The 17,693-nt window shown below is 39.2% G+C and overlaps 1 protein-coding gene across 6 annotated transcripts in view; it reads right to left on the bottom strand.

Annotated features, from left to right (window-relative positions):
• LOC117179664 (golgin subfamily A member 2) overlaps positions 1-17,693 on the bottom strand; it is a 167,512-nt gene that overhangs the window by 59,866 nt on the left and 89,953 nt on the right. For 5 of the 6 annotated variants that reach the window (XM_033371679.1, XM_033371677.1, XM_033371678.1 and 2 more), the window contains 2 exons: positions 15,393-15,611; positions 15,088-15,273 (listed from right to left, as the gene is read on the bottom strand). The exons of the other annotated variant lie outside the window; for it this stretch is intronic. In XM_033371679.1, the coding sequence (XP_033227570.1) occupies positions 15,088-15,273; positions 15,393-15,611 (405 nt within the window). The remainder of the gene's footprint in view (positions 1-15,087; positions 15,274-15,392; positions 15,612-17,693) is intronic. 6 annotated transcript variants of the gene reach the window in all.

Raw genomic sequence — 17,693 nt, 5'->3', positions numbered from 1 at the left:
TGCATAATTAATTCATCATTTTATACATACATACATACATGCACTCAAACACGTGCATGCGCAGCATCTATGAACTTATCGATGTGTGTGGAATATCTAGATTACTCGTTTCCCCATAATTTCTTAACAGATAATAAGCGAAACCAGAGAAAATATTCTCAAGACTTCAGAGTTTAGATCTTTAGAATTCCCTTTCTATTCTAGGCGACATTTAGGTCCAGGAAGAGTCTGCGGCCCTCCGTCCCCGGCTAATAAAACTATTTACCACGCAGTTACGGGTCAGTCAAGATTGTGAGAAAAAAAGGTGAGATAAATTTTCTTCAGTCAAGAGTTATAGCTTTATAGTGACGAACCAGTGCTAGCTTCGCACGTCCGAGAGCACCAATCACAAGGAGCTGAGAATTTAATCACGAATATAGTTCGTTTCTCGAAGTCTTAAAGTATGTCAGGCCTCGAGTGTGCATCGGTGACGGCTATCCGAAAATTGCATTTACAGAAAATTTGGTGCTTCTCGTTATAGACATTTAACTCTATCTTCCTCGGAGCGTTCGGCAGAGTAGGGCTGTTAGGGCCGCATTATCATTGTGCAGATACTCAGAATGTGCATGACACGCTCTGCAACTATCGCTGGGAACTTATTGATGTAAAATGCGGTCGCGGTATACAAAGGTGAAAATTAAAACGTCGTGATACGCAAAAACGAAACCCTCTAGACCTGAATTAAGCCCTCATGACATTCTCCGATTTTTGTGTGGGGGAGGAGAATAGAGAAAGGAGTAGTTTTCTCTGGAGGATCATTCATCATCAAGGATCGGCGTTACGTACGACGGAAAGCGAGGCGGGTTGAAGTCACACAAGCACAGGTGCAACTGTGGGCTGTTCACCGGAGGTGGAATGTAGATGAGATTCCCGCATTCCAAATCCTGTAACTGGTGAGATTCAAATCTCACCGCCCTGGATTTTCTTGCAGAACTACTATCACCATCTCTTGGGCATAACGGTCCCGAAATCTATCTCCATACGCCATGACACTGCGACAACGCAGAAGACAAATCTTGACCACCTGTGAAGGAGGGGAGAGTTTGGGCGGCCTACGTATTGAAAAGTGAAGTAAGCTCGTGGCCTTTCGTTGTTTCAGGCTCGTGTGAAGAAATCTTTCTGTGATTTTCTTTTGTAACTCTGTAGAGTTTTTGCCAAAGAGTAGTAGATAAATTCAATTTGATTTTTTCTCTAGATTGTGAATTTTGAGCAACGTGCTGCTATTCCAGAAACCAGTTATACTCAGGACTTCTGGTAACGTGGGCGGCATTAGCTGTTTTTATTTATTCTTTTTGTTAAGTATCCGGACATTTTCGTTTGAGCTCCAAATGGCGTCAGTAGACAAGGATTCATTAAAACGTCTGTGTTTGCTCCAGGGCGGAATTCACTCGCCAAACCATTCTCTTAAGTGAAACTAAAATTTTGTGAATTGCTTTTTTTTAAATTCTAATGTAAAATTTTTGTGATTCTGTATTCTTAAAAACGTGTTTTCATTTGTCTTTGACTATAATCTGTCAAGTGTGGCACTTTATCTTTTTTCTCCGTATAATAATAAATGACTCATTTAATCTTTAAAAATAAAACATGATTTATATTATTTTTGTTACCATGTAGAATCAGCATCTATTTTATTTGAATAACTTCTCGGGTATCTTTTATAGTGGAGACTTTCAGTTACACACGCCAGTCTCCGAATAGGCAAGGTCCTTAAGTTCGTTCTTCGTCCATTGAACCACCCACAACAAATAGAGTAGAACTGGCACGGCGAGCATGTTGGTCGCAGATACCTTGTTCAACGCCGATGGATTTGAAGACTAAATGTTTCGGGAAATGTTTTGGCAAACTTGTCCAATCCAAAGCCTATACCAATCTCTCCTGTGTACTGTTTGACAATATTTAAAACAATCTGAAATTTGCTTTTGCCAGAAACATAGATCTTTAGTTCTTGTGATCGGTGCTCCCGGAGGTGCAAAGCTATTACTGCTTCGTAACCTAAAAGCCATACCAGCATGCCAAAAATATGACAAGGCTCTTGCGAGATGGATTATGAAACCTGTCATCTTTGGATCGCTTTGAGCCCTGTGACAACCCAACTCACGATCGTTAGATCTGGCCTATGATAGATCTATGATAAAACGACCGCAACCGTCCTCCGGTTGCGGACAGAGGGTCTCTGTACCAGGAGTGTCTGCGGAATATCGTAACTATAATTAATAAGCAGTCGCGGACAATTGTCCACCGATATTTCCGAAGAAATAACCCCTTATTGGAGGCGTAACAATCGTACCAAATGATGAATAGCCTCTGGGCGATGTGTGTTACACGGTGACTCTCGAATACCGGGCGACCGTTCCAAGCAAGCAGCCTTATGCATGCGAGGCTCTACAAGGGCTCTGCAAGGACCCTAAAGTTCGTGGTGATGAAAATAATGTACATGGAAATACGACGACGAACAGACGAAACGCACGCATTGAGTGAACGAATCAACTCAAGGGTGAGTAACTAAACTGCTACGATACCAGCATTATCCCTCTTGATGAAGGATTTATGACGCGTATGCACACTCTGTGGTGCCAGAAATATCCAGAGCTTCAGCACGTTTAGCATCATTCATTTCGAAATGAACGCGCCTACCTCTGCAAAACTGGATATGTGCGCCAAGCGTTTTCCCAAAAGCTACTTGAAAAAGCTACAGACGAAGATGAGAAAGCCACGGTAAGACCAACCCAGGAAATCAGGCACATTCTGAGAGATGATAGTGATTTGAGGACTAGGAAGAACATTATCACGCACGTTCCTCCTAATAACGCTTGCATAAACTGAACAGGAAGATTGGTCGTGCAAGACAGATCAGGGAGAATCAACAGTTTCTTACTGACCCATCGCGCCTCTTCAGCGTTTCTCCTGTTTCTGTCAAGAATCGACCCTAACCCAACGAGGTAGAGAGTTTTTGGAAAGAGGCATACGAGGTGTGTTAAAAAAGTAAGGTGAATTTTCAATTTTCGCGAGCTACGTACATTGAAGTTTTAAATTTTTTGTTTTGTTGTATTGGTGCACTCGTCACAATCATATGTTCACAGTTTTGACTATATAGCTTGTGTTGTTTTTCTGGCAGAGGCGTAACAGGTTAGAAGGGTTTGGTGTGCTCAGCGATTTTCTTCTTTCGAAAAAAATGGAGCAAAGAGTTTGCATTAAATTTTGTGTGAAAATGGAATCCAGTGCTCTAAAACTTTTGAAACGTTGACAGTTGCATACGGTGAGTCTACTCTGAGAAAGAAAAATGTTTATAAGTGGTACAAACTGTTCCAAGAAGGCCGAATTACCATCAGAGAAGTTGCTAAAGATGTTGGCATATCGGTTGGCTCATGCCATGCTATCTTTTCGGACGTTTTGAGCATGAGACGTGTGTCAGCGAAATTTGTTCCAAAACTGTTTAATTTTGATCAAAAGATCCATCGCATGACCATCGCTCAGGAGATTTTGAATGAAGTCAATAATGATCCTGATTTTCTCAAAAGGGTGATAACTGGGGATGAATCGTGGGTATATGTTTATGACGTCGAAACTAAAGCCCAATTGTCTCAGTGGAAGCATCCTGAGCCTCCAAGACCGAAAAAAGCACGTCAAGTTCGATCAAATGTGAAGGTTTTGCTAACTGTCTTCTTTGATTACCATGGCGTAGTGCATCAGGAATTCTTACCACAAGGTCGTACGGTCAATAAGGAGTATTACCTTCAAGTTATGCGCCGTTTGCGAGAGGCGATACGCAAAAAACGTCAGGAACTTTGGAAAAACAATTCGTGGCTTTTGCATCACGACAATGCACCTGCTCATTCATCGTTGCTTGCGAAAGATTTTCTGACCAAAAGCAGCACCACAGTCATGCCTCAGCCTCCATATTCACCGGATTTGGCCCCCAGTGACTTTTTTCTTTTCCCAACACTGAAGAGACCCATGAAAGGACATCGATTTTCAACGATTGAGGAGATAAAGCTGCATCGCTGAAAGAACTGAAGGCTATACCACAAAATGATTATCAGAAGTGCTTCGATGATTGGAAAAAGCGTTGGCGCAAGTGTACTATATCTGAGAGGGATTGCTTTGAAGGGGACAACATAAATATTGAGGAATAAATGAATATTTTTATAGAAAACCATAAAGTCACTTTATTTTGAAAGTTGAAAGGAGATACTGTTACTAAGTTTTGTGACAACCTTGTAACATCCGAGAAGGAATGTCCATCAATCACTGCCGAAAAGGTGATAAAAGCAATTAGGGGTACGAAGAACATCTAGCTCGCATACTCACGTCATATTAAAAGTCGAAAACACCTATTTTGCAGCAGCTGGTGTTAGGACGCATTTTACTTTTACTGAAAAAAGGCAACTGGTCTAACCAGCACTACGAAATTCTTCTAGGCAGCTCTAAGGCGAGACTAATCGTCGCGAGCATAAGGCACTCATGTATTTTTTATGGATGACCTAAAGATATATGCATTTGAAAAAACCAAACTTCAGAGTGCTTTAAATATTGTCAAGAAGTATACAGGAGATATTAGTACGGACTTTGGACTGGACAAGTGTGCCAAAATTCATGTAAAAAAAGGAAAGATTATTGGCGTTCCCAAGGAACCTGAGCTTCTGGGTATAGTCTTATTAGACATCTAGAAACTTGAGAAACTTGTATCTACCTATCATCCTTGGGTCGCTTCATGTCCTCAATATATACGAAGGTTTAGTCTGCATGTCGTTGTGATTCCATTGTTCCTTGTTACCACCCATCTCAAGGTTGTTAGACGTGGCCATACATGTGATTTAACGCGGTTCTATATTTTAAACGTGCATTCGGGGAAAATTAACTTTTACTATGCCACGCCTATCATAAAAAACTCAAAGTGAAAAAGGTGATTTTTTTTATAAGGGTGTTGGGAGCCAGGCGTACGTGTGCCAACCGGATACTTAAAGCGCAATCAACTAGGCGTTGGTCAGGCTTGTGCCCGGCATGGCTTCTACTACAAAATCCCACTGCGTTTTTTCGAAGGTAAAGACTGATCGTGATAAAAGTTAGTGTAAATGAAAGCTGACACGTAGACGATTAAGAAACTGCCCGCCTGCCAGTTCCAAGTCGGTCAAAGGTGCGATAAAATTGGACTTTTAGCGGCAAATTCATTCAATAATCACCTGGTGTGTCTGAACGCAATGAAATCTGTACCACATTGTAGGGGGCAATTAGTGCTTTCAGAAAATGTTCGACTGCCACCCTTCACCTTCTCAAGAACCCCCAACAGACAGTCCTAAAGGGCGTGATTGCAGGTAACTTTCAGTGTATGCTAAGGAACGCGATAAGACAAAAACTAAACGAAAGCTGAAAGCCCTCTGTACACGAAAAACTCATCCTGCCAAGACTCAAGGTAACAGAAATATGCCGCAAACGTATTTTTTTGCCGAATTTATTTGTTTTCGCTGCAATATTGTAGACGGGAGGCTACCGTGAGAAGAAGCTTCATTTTCGTTTTGGGCTAGGGCTGCTGCGTGAGTGCGGTGCAGCGGGGAAGGCTTGTAAGGGTTTCGGTTTACGGTGTTTAGTTACGGTATTTAGTTCCGCTATTTAGTCTAGTCTTGTCTACTTCGGTGTCCACTTGGCGTAAAAGTTAAAATAAAGTGTTATATTTGTGAGAAAGTGACGGAAAGTTAGTGCAATTCAGTGATGAATCCTTTCAGAAGTGTCTTCAGATGCTTGCTTTTCGGAAAAAAGAACTACAAATACGGCGATGTATATTTAAGTGAAGAGGCACTCAATGTTTATGGATATCATCGTGTTTGCCACGGAAAAGTGACAGTAATAAAACAAAAAGACAGAGATGACTTTGAAGCCTTTTTACAAGATAATAGTGATGTAAGTAAAAAAAAAAACTATTCCTAAGGGTTATAAATATTTATCCTTCAATAATGCATATGTGTCATGATCAGACATAATCTCCTGACTACTTTTAGGAAATCGAAGCATCTTGTCGAAGTAATGAGGTTGCTGGTGCACCTGAAAATGTACACGTGCGGGCAGATGGAAAAAGTGAAACTAATGCACCAGAACAGGTAAGATTTTTTAAAACTGTTCTGCGAGAAGTGCTTTCTACATTAACAATTTTTTTTCTTCGATTTAGAAATATTTTTTCAACTAAAACTGTCATTATGCCATTTTGGTTGTGATTTAAACGATTTGGTTGAAAATTAATCTGCTTTACTTCAGTATTCAACTATTTTCTTAAAAATTCCTCGTTCTTAGTTGAGTTGATCTTTTATTTCAAATTCAAACTTATTTAGTGGAGATAACAAGTATTATATTTTTTTTTAGAGAGTTCGTAATTTTTGTATAGAAAATCAACTACTTTGTTTAAATTTGAAACATTCATAGAAAATATTTTGTTGAATATTTATCATTTTAGTTTGACATTGCATTGTTTTTTATGAAAATCGTCTTTTTACTTAAAAATTTGACAATTTGGTTAAAATTTGAACTATTTCGTTGAAAACAAACTTTTTAGTTCAAAATGTATATTTTTCTTTGACAATTCCAAATTTAGGTTAACATTCAAATATTTTATATATAATTCGTTGTTTTACCTTGTCACTTTCTTTTTTTCAATACATGTATTTTGTTATAAAATTGAGTTTTTTGATAGAACATTAAAAATAATGTGTTTAGTTGGAATTTAAACTATTTCACTCTTATGAAATAAATCTTCTTGGTTCAAATATCATCTTTTGGGTTGCGTGTTCAACTGTTTAGTTGAAAATGAATGTTTCTTAAGATTCCTAATTTTAGTTTAAAATGTATCCGCTGGATTCAAAATTTAGCTATTTTGTGGGAAATCCGTTTTTTAATTTGAAAATTATTTTTTTAACTAAGAATGACACCATTCCATTATTTCTTGAAAATTCAACTATTCAGTTCACAACAACTCTGTTTTGATTTAGGATGCAACTATTTTCTTGCAGATTTTTCCGTTTTTAGTTGAACTTAACTGTTTTTTATTTCAAATTAAAATATTTTTTGCTTGAAATATCAGCAATTGCATTTTAATTGAACATTGATATATTTTGGCTTAAAATTAAATGACTGAGTACAAACGTGCCTCGAGGCCCATTGAATAACATTGCTACTGTATACTCACAGCATGATGGTGTTGTTGAAAAGGGTCTATCCATTCACAAGTGATTGCCACCTACTGACGGAATTTGGAGGCTCAGTCGTCTTCCCCGCCGCACCGCACCCACACAGCAGCCCTCGCCCAGAACGAAGATTAAGCCTCTTCTTACGGTAGCCTCCCGTCTACAATATTGCAGCGAAAGCAAATAAATTTGGCAAAGAAATACGTCTGCGGCATATTTCTGTTACTTTCAGCCTTGGCAGGATGAGTTTTTCGTGTACAGAGGGCTTTCAACTATCATTTAGTTTAAGTCGCATCGCGTTCCTTAGCATACACTGAAAGTTACCTGCAATCACGCCCTTTAGGACTACCTGTTGGGGGTTCTTGAGAAGGTGGAGGGTGGCAGTCAAACATTTCCTGAAAGCACTAATTGCCCCCTACAATGTGGTACAGATTTAATTGCGTTCAGACACACCAGATGGGATCTCAGACTATTTAGTCCTTTCGTTAAACATGTTAGTAGAGGGAATAGATTAGCCTTATAAGAAAAATTCGGGATGCCAACGATACCGCCATTCTGTTCGTAAATAAATAAATGCAGCATGTAATAATATTGGCGTGTACAATTTTTGATTGAGAAAACAGAGAATGTTGTTCTTGTTAAGACAATTTGGTATTGTCAGACAGGCAAAGCCAAGTGGGGAAATATTTACGTTTTTAAAAGGGGGAAAAGGGGAGTCGATAGCGATTCACATTTCGCGATAGCTCATGGCAACGCCTAACCTGGCGAAAAGATAGGACAAAGGAAAGAACTGAATACATCTATGTCAGTAGGCCAACTTAATATCAGATTTATATAAGCACATTTTAGCTGCAGGCCACAATTTCGTAATAATCATTTTAAAAACCATACACAAAGAGAAAAGAAAATTTTAATAGCCATTGTTGAAACCACGAGACAGAATTTACGTTAGCTGCAGGGCTAAAACGGAGTCAATAGTACGGAAATGACGCCGAGTAGGCTGATAACTGGGATTGAAATGGCGATACCGCAATCGACATAGAAAATTACTAATTCTTTCAACCGACACAGAAAACATAATAGGTTATAAAGGACCGGAGACCTTGGATTCTCGGTCAGGTCCTCGTGTCCTTCGGTTTAAAAACACCAGCAAACTCAACAACTGAACTCAAATTCCTAGGACTTAAGTCTCATGATAAGGACACGAGGATCCACGAGGAATCCCAAACTTCCGATTAACGTAGCTGACCTTCCTTTAATGAGAAATTTTTCACTGCCTCTACTTTACTTAAATAAATAAATAAATGGAAGACGTTCGGTGACGGTTCGCCCACTCCTGAAAGGGGCAGTGGACTACGCGGCTTTGGTCCAAGCCGATATCGACGCAGGGTGAGTAGGGATGCAGAAAGAGCCCGCACCGGAGCAGGTGGAACTTGTCTTCTCTATTTGTTTATCAATCATTTTTCAATTCAAAGTATGGAAAAATTGAAATTTTGTACATAAAATTTTTTTACGCTTTAATAACTGGTCCGGAAAACTTTATATTGTCTGAAATAAATGTTTATAGACTCATGAAATACAAATAATTCGTTTATTATTCCATTTATTTGTTACACAAAAATTTGACGAACGAATTGACAAACAGTCTTATTGTCGGTAAAAAATATTTTGTTTGCTAAAAGTGCTTCATATTAATGTAGGAATGACATTTAATTACAAAACTAATCTAAAGGTTTATAATAACCATTGTTATAAACAATTCTTGTGGCAAAACATTTAAGTTTGAGATTTTTTTAAATTATAATTTCCTTCAATCGCCAGAACATCTTGAGGTTTTCCTTGAAATAATAAATATTTAATAATCTTTGATAAAATATAATAACTTCAAATTTTCTAAACCGATTCAAAATTTAGGCCCTTTCACATGGCGATGGCTACAGATATTCCTGAAAATAATATATCTTTGATATTATTTGGTAAAATGTAAAAATATGAATATTTATAAAAAAATAAGATACAAAATTTTTAATTTCGGCAGTTTCACGTAGCAAAAAGTAATTTTTTAAAATTAAAAATTGAGGAATAGAAGACTTTCAAATTAGTTTTGTAATTAAATGTCAATCCTACATTAATATGCAGCACTTTTAGCAATACCTAGAAATTTTACCGATAATAAGACTATTGTCAATTGGTTCATCAAATTTTTCTATAAAATATAAATATAATAATAAAGAAATTATTGGTATCCTATAAGTCCCTAAGCATTCATTTAAAACGATGTTCTGAGCGCCAAGGTCTTCAGAATTTAATTAACTTTAATTTTTTAAAAATTTTAATCGCACCAAGATTGAAGTGTCTGGACATTTTTGAACGAAAAAATGTTTTTCCTCCCACTGTCCCACACCTCGGGAAAAAATAAAAATCGTTTAATTAATCTAAGTTTGTCACTCAAGCCACCTTAAAGAAAACTCTCTAAAATGACCTCACCAATGCCTATCGGCACAACTTGCGATTAAATAATACCATCATTATAAACTCTTATCACAAATTGACGTTATTCTTGACTTGCCCTCACACCTGTGTTATTATTAACTCCCCCCCCCCATCTATCGACCTAGCAAGCCGCCTCTATGACTTAAGTAAATTCGCTAAGCATCTTTAAAACAAATAACTTTTTTTCGAAAATAAAATTGAATTGCAAGTTTTTCTCAAATGGAATTAAATCATAAAAATACTTTTGGTAATTTTTTAAAACCTACCTGGCGCCCATGAGGCAATTAAATTATAGATGGGTTATCCAAGATTCTTCAATTTAAATTAGAAAATATTCCAAAAGTTAAAAAAGGGCTTAAAAGTGGCAAAAAACTTACAGGCCTTGAATAACGCTGGCAGAGAGTACGAAGCACAGTCAGGATGAATTATGATTGAATGGAATTCTTTATTAAAGATCAATTCAGAACAATGATAAAAATGGATTATATCAAAATATATTGAACATTCGGAAGTCCGCTTGTCGGACTTCGGCTTCAAATTATAAAACAAGTTTTGATATAAAAATTTCATGGCGAAATGAAATTTTTGTAATTATATAATTCCAAATCAATTTTTTCCTCTTCTCACACACGTTGTATACTGGAGAGACATTATGATTTGGAATATAAAATAATGTTATTACATGCCAAGTATCTGGAGAAAATACAGCAATCTGAAGTAACACATATTTTGGATATCTCGCGGTTGCAAATCGAACAGCGGAACTAGAATTTTTAGTTTATGAAAATTTGAGTGACAGCTGTGTATTGGGAACGGAGTTTCTCCAAGCATTCAAAGCGATAATAGCCTTCAACTAACAGCAAATTATTTGGCCTGATAAATTGTTTACATAACCCTAAATAAGCATTGGACTGGAATCTAACTACTGGAACAGTAGTAGTGTTCCAACGATCGTGGGTGTTAATAAAAAAACCCATTTTTCATAGGTTTTAAACTCAATTCACCAGAATTTGAGTACTCGGCCAGGATTGTAATAAATTTTAATAACCTTGCAGATGTGCATGATAAGAATCAGCAGAATTAAATGTTAAAATTGGTTTAATTGATTATACTTGGCAAAAGGGCTCCTAACCTATCAGGGTCCTTGGATGTCCTACGGACTTGGGCTATACGGTCCCAAAAAAGGACAGTTTAGGGACGACAAGCGCCTCAACCGCCGGACTACGATTCGGAATGGGCTTAAGCGACAGGTATCGGTCAGTTGAGTTACAGAAGGCCATCAATGAAGTTACGGGACAAGTTTGACTCCACACGCTTGGAGTCCCGTCACGCGTTGGTAGCGAGGCGGATCCCATCGGCGAATGTCTAGGTGCCGCTCGGAGATTATTTAAATATCCCACTTCTAACACTGCGGGAAAAGTAAGTATTAGGCCCCTCGAATCACACCCTCTTCCGTCGTATTCCGGGGCTACTAGCGCTCATACTTCAATCACTAGGACGCCCTAGGTGTTCTGTTATATACGGCCGGAGATGACATCGACCCTTTACATGGCATCAAACCTATTGGGTTCTAGTGGGCGCCGCGTGTCCAAACACATTCCTAACCACTACGGAGGCGTACCATGACTTCCTATAAGCTCTCTTGTGCATTATGAGGATCCACGATTGTTTTTAGTAGCCGATAACGCTCTTATTTCCCGAGCGTGTATTTGTCACACACTTACCAATTCAAATAGGAAATGGGAGAACAGTCCGTGCACTCCATCTTCAAAATGGTAGCGAATACGAACTCAGCCTGTCCGAAGCACCGCTCTGCAGGATTTGGAGCTAGATAATATTTGCCCGGTTTACAATAAAATCCTCAGGTTTGCAGGGGCATCACCATGGTCAGGGGAAAACCTCGTGGCTACGTTGAGGTTAGCCTCCCTCTAAATTGGAGAATCACGTTCACTGGGGATAACGATACAAGCGCGAAGAATTTCTTAAAAAGGGTAGAGGAGGTACGTTCGGTCTCAGACTTCACTGATGAGAAATTGATGATAAGGATTCTACTAATTCTAGAAAAATTACCTCTGCAGTGGTTCCGCTATAATTGTCATGTATGGCAGTGCCTTTTTAAAGAACAAGTCGCCACACGTTATCAAAGTCGTGATGAAAAGAACGCTGATTTCCTCACATGCTTGCCGTTCCTGTTCCTCAATTTTTAAAGTCCTGTTATCATGCAAAAACCGATGGACAGGGCCCATCGTAATCTCAGGCCTGATGTTCAAAGGTCTATTGGTCGCTTTGAGTTTTCTGATTATAATCATGTAACACTGCTTGCAGTAGAAGTGGAAAGAAAGCCGAATTGAGATCAAGGAGATTATTTACCATCTAGGTCGGAGGATTCATTCTTTCTTGAATTGGCTTATGCCAAAAACACAAAACTTTCTCGTACAAATGGTAAGAATACCCGTGGTACCACATCAAGCGGTTCCAACTCCTCTCTTGAGTTGGAAATCCGAACATCAAAGACTGAATCACCTTGTCATAATTCTGGTGGCTCTGACCACGATTGGAGAAAGTATGGAACAAGATGAACCAAGTTTTACCATAATTGCGGCAAACACGGATAGATCAATCGAACTTGTGATTCAGTTCATTGACAGGGAAATCACTAAAGGAGAGCCGTCTCTGGGTTGACACCACTCCGGGTATTCCAAAGCAACTCTTGATGTCTGGAGGGAGACCTCCCCCCCCCCCTACCTCAGCTACTTAATTGAATTTGGGAACTCATTTCCAACTAATTTTTCGAAATCGCTCTCTCGTTCTGATTTATCATCATCTTTGAATGTTGGACTTACCAAACTCTCGGATATTCAGGGGACGGAGGGGCTGCTCAGTAAAAATTCTTCTAACACCACAACTGAACGTCTATTAAGGATTGATACCAACTTCAGGCCCTATGTCATTATAGAGATAGGGGGTGGTAGATAATGGTGCATCGAGAAGTTATCTAGGGTCAGTGGGATTGCATATTATCAGTTTGGGTGGTTGTAAGATCGGCCATTCAAAGGCAGGCGTTGTCATGATAGCTAATCGCACTATTCAGTCTGTCATTAGCGGGGCGTGTCTGCTGGATACTTTCTCAAGAACCACCCATTCAGTAAATTATAATATATTTGGGCTAACTGATACTTGTGCACTAGGAATGGATTTTGCCGAAAAGTTCGATTTCGTTCTCGATTTGCATGATAGGCGGTTGTGGTTGGCTGGCGAGCCAATCATAAAATTTGCGTTTGCTCCCGCGGGCGAGCATGGCATTATCACTTGCAAAGGCATTGCATTATTATATGAAGCGAAAAACTTAGGTTAGACCAGTTTTTGAAGTGTATATTAAAAGCGAAACCCGATAAGTTACTCTCCGCGAAATTTGTCGAGCATATGATCGACATGTAAGAGCCCTCCGATTCGTCAGAGGAATCATCGTAGGTTACCGAAAGTGTGTGACGCGTTAATCAAAGAAGCGAACCTGTTGATTGAGCAGGATCTAATTGAGCCTTAAAGTAGCGAGTCGTGCAGCTCGGTGGTAATGGTCCGTAAGTCGGTCGGTAATACCGTCTGTATATAGATTTTAGACGGGTTAATGAGGTGTCGAAGAAAGATGCGTATTAGATTCCATTTATAGCGGAAATCCTGGAACACTTCAATTCCGATCGATGCATCTCAACTCTAGATTTGAACGCATGCCGTTTGGTCTCACGAGGCTCCACCAACCTTTTAACGGTTGGTGGAAAAGGTCAACACCGCCGCTTGAATAAAGCAGGACTGACGTGCAGCCCAGAAATGTGCCAATTCTGTCAAACGGAGGTCAAGTTTTTGGGACGAAACGTAAATAAAGATGGGTTGTTAGAATAAGATGGTAAGGTCCGCCCCATACTTGAATATTCCTGACCCAGAAAAGTTATACAAGTCAGATGTTTCGTAGGGGCTACGTCATGGTATATGCGATTCATACAGGACTACGCCCAAATCTGTGAGCCAACAAAATTGATAATTTCTCTTAGGGGGGAGGGGAAGGGGGGAGAGGCATTAAAGACTCTAAAAGAAGCCTTGGTGTGATAGCCTGTTTTGGCGTAATGTCCGAATTCAATGTACCATTTTTCGTCCAAACGGACGCCAGTGATTTTGGTCCGGGGGTGGTCACCACGCAAGTTCAAAAATAGCAAGAGCGTATGATTGCATACGCTAGTCGAATCTTTGTTGGGCGTTGCATCTCCCAGAATATAGTTTCGAAATTTTTTAAACGAAAGGATCAATGCATCAATACGCCTTTTGAACACGAGTGGTACGTCAGACGGCGTGAGGCTGTGTTGAAGTCAGCCGGGAAGTACCATGGTTTGAAAGTAGTAAACGGAGAGCTCCTAAACTACGGGAACAATCTGCTACTAGAGGACATCATTAAATACTTTGATGCTTAGAAACTGGTCGTTCCGAAGAATCTCCATTGGGCTGCGTTTTGTTATTATTGTCATGGAATGTTCAAAGAAAGCACATTGTTCGTTAGGAATTGTGAAACATGCCAGTTTAATAAACTTGAACACGCCCAACCGCGAGTGCTTATGACCCAATGAATAGTCCAGGAGCCTTCGAAAAGGTAAACTTTTGAGAAAGGTCAATGCGGAAAGCATTAATGCAGCTTTCTTAGAATTAGTAGTCATCAATTGGGGAACACCTAAGGTGCTACATTCGGACAGTGGAACCGAATTTAACAATAACGCAGTGAACGACCTCGCTGTAGAGTTGGGCATCCACCGCTCGTTCACACCATTGTATCATCCTCAGGCTAACCCTGTGAAGAGAACCAAGAGCTCTCAGATTCTGCGGGGTGCCTACAGTATACGGTTATACAGTATACAGTATATATTTTACAGTATATAGTGAACGAGATTCCCGCTCCTACAAAAGTCCTGGGAAACACAGAATTGTGAAATAAGTCTCGATGTCAAAATTTAATGGGAAAATGGAATTGTTGAAATTAAATAAGTCCAAATCAAAACAAGTCATTATGTTCCTGGTCAAGGCATACAAAATGTGCCTTACAGAGTCAGCCAAGTTCAGGACTAAAAATAAGTCGACTAAGGATTAAAATAAGAGAACTGACTTGAAGCTTCATGTGACAGGGTGTTAGTTATTTTTACCCATAAGCTACAATGCTTTTCTCAGCTTCAACGGATATAACATCTTCTGCTAAAAGTCCGGATGACGAATAGGCCTGACCATGGCCAGTTTATACTGCAAAGGAAAAGAATTCAACAAACGTTTTTAAAGTTCTACTTACAGAGAAAAAAAAGTTAACTATATTTTACCATTTTAAATTATGATTAAAAATGCGAGAAATTCTTACTAGTAAAACGAATGCATTTTGCATTTCGTTAAGCTGACGTTTTAGTTGTTGGTTTTGCGATACCGCCCGAGAAGCTCCCAGTTGTTCGCTTTCAAGCGCAGTGGCCAGTTTAGATGCATTTAAATTCTGCTGATTTAATTCTTGTAATTCTTGCAGTTCCTTGGTCAGGTTTTCGATTTCTACGTCCTGTAATCAACGAATTAAAAAGGTTTCAATGGTTAAGTTGATCATCAGAAAAAAGCAAAGTTCATATTTCTAATAACGTTCTGTTATTTTTAATTAAAAAGATATTTAATTTCAGTTACTTTTCGGCTCAATGCAAGATGAAGAGACTCTTGCTCTATGACAAGATTGTCTAAGTGTCTTGTTAAAATATCTATCTGATTCTTGTGTTCCAATAAAGGTTTTAAAGAAACCACTTGTTCACTTTCACGGTGCAATTGTTGTTCCATTTCAGACAACCGTTGAATATAGCTGCGATCTTTCAACTCTAGTTCAGCGATCTTCTTACGAGCCAATTCAAGCTATAAAAACAATACAATATAATTTTATAATATTTTCTAATTCTTAAAGCCAACAGATTTAATATTTATCTATTTTTGGTCGGTAATTGGAATCTGAATTTTTGTTCACGATTATTCTCAAAACCAACCACACTTTAAATCACCAAGATTAGGCAGTCGTCAATCGATCACATACGCAATATATTCCTTTTCAAACGAAGTCGAAGGAAGGACATATAATCAAAACAACACAGCCGCATGGCAACGTGCCACTGCTTAATTAGCATACAAACCGTCAACATGCTAGCAGCCAGTAATTTTGAGCGCGGACCACGTACAGTAGGTGTGCCTGACTAATGTTTGAGTCGAGCCGTGGCGAAGGTTCTTGAAGTGACTCACCATGGACTATAAACTAGGCGAGCGAACAGACTATATAAAATGGCGAGTCACTGTAGGACGCTCTAATGTAAAAGCGCCTGCACACATTTTTGCTAAGAGTAGTTGCGGGTCTGTGTGCGGAAACCATGGCTTAGCGCAAAAAAGCTGTGCCCTTATTAAACCGGGCGTGAGCCAAAGAAAGTATTGAATTTTGTTTAAAAGGGGAAGTTTCGCAGTCGAAATCAGCAACTAATGAATCGCTTTCAATTCGCTTCTACTAATTTAAGATTTGTCGCCGTAAGGTATGTGGTGGTGGTAAAGTCAGTGCGCGTCCGTGGAATCGTTGAATTTAATTTAAATTGATGTGGGGCGTAGATTGTCAATTCTGGCGGCGGGTAACAAGTAAAAGTATGTACCAGGGTAGTCTTCAAATATCGCACGGCATAATGATAGGCAAAGTGAGGTAAAGTCATCGACATTTTGGAAGACTCCGGCTGCGAATTAGTTAGTTATATCACGGACTATGGAGCTATCCTGGCGCTCAATTTATAAATCCAATTGTGCCATACTCTTAACCATCGATGTTAGTAGTTGAGCCCATACCTCTTGATGAAGCTCAGTATGTCAATCACCGACAGCATTGTAGCTTCCTTAGATTCCATGAAATGGGACGCAAGAGTTTCATGCCTGAGCCTATATAACGCCGGGCCCTGGCATATTACATGAAGGTATGTTTCATCATCCCTGCCACATCTCCTGCACTCTGTAGAGAGGTTATACCCCATGGACCTGTTCTCAGTATTTTCGGTGCTTTGTGTGGATCCAACTTTTGATGGCAAGACCGATGCAGCAAGATGCTAGTCCCAGTACCGGTTCCGGCCCTATATATTCACTTGCCGCACCGATTCTTACCAGCTGGTCCACTCTTTCGTCGCTTGGCTGTCCAAACAGATCGTAATATTATCTATATAAGACAGTAGCATGTCTCCCAAGCGGGACCACCACTTCCCACCTCCTCGCACTGTCATAAGCTCCTGCTCCTGACCCTGCCTCTCCTCTGGAGCCATCCGTATACCAGATTTCCCCTTGGAGCTTCTTGTGGGCGCAGCAGAGGGTACACGTTGTACCTAGGTGTGAGCATGTATGTGATATTGAACTTGTCGTTAAAATTGAATAATCTTATATTAAAATTAAAAAATCTTCTATTATAATACAAAATCATTATAAAATTCTCTTCAGCTAAGGCGTGTTCCTTGGGTAAATTTTGTAGTCGAAAAGCGACATGAATATGGACTTTAATTGCTTAAACTAACACATTTTTCGTCGTTGTAATTATTTGTAATTTCTTGCCTTTGTAATTAATGTTTTTATAATTTTCGTCTATCTGCATTTTTCCAAAAATATTTCATTTTTCTTATTTGTTGCAACAATCTCATATTAACAAAAGTTTGTAGTCCACCTATTATTAATAATAATTTGTTGCAATTATATTTGTGTAAAACACGTCGTGCAAAAACTAGTTTTCAATTTGATCAAAATCGAACGCTTTCAGACGGTATGATGGCCACCGCTTCGTCAAGAGCTTCAGTGGGGGAACTGCTTGTTTGAGACGGCGTGCGCACGACACACATACTCACACGTGAGTACAATGTGTACGCTCTGTTGCGCCCACAATAAGCATCTGACTAAAAAAAAAATTGGGGACTTTTTCGCTTATTGTTTGTA

This window comes from Belonocnema kinseyi, chromosome 9 (assembly GCF_010883055.1).
Source record: "Belonocnema kinseyi isolate 2016_QV_RU_SX_M_011 chromosome 9, B_treatae_v1, whole genome shotgun sequence".
In the NCBI taxonomy this organism is placed as follows: domain Eukaryota; kingdom Metazoa; phylum Arthropoda; class Insecta; order Hymenoptera; family Cynipidae; genus Belonocnema; species Belonocnema kinseyi.
This window is presented reverse-complemented; position numbering and strand designations above follow the sequence as displayed.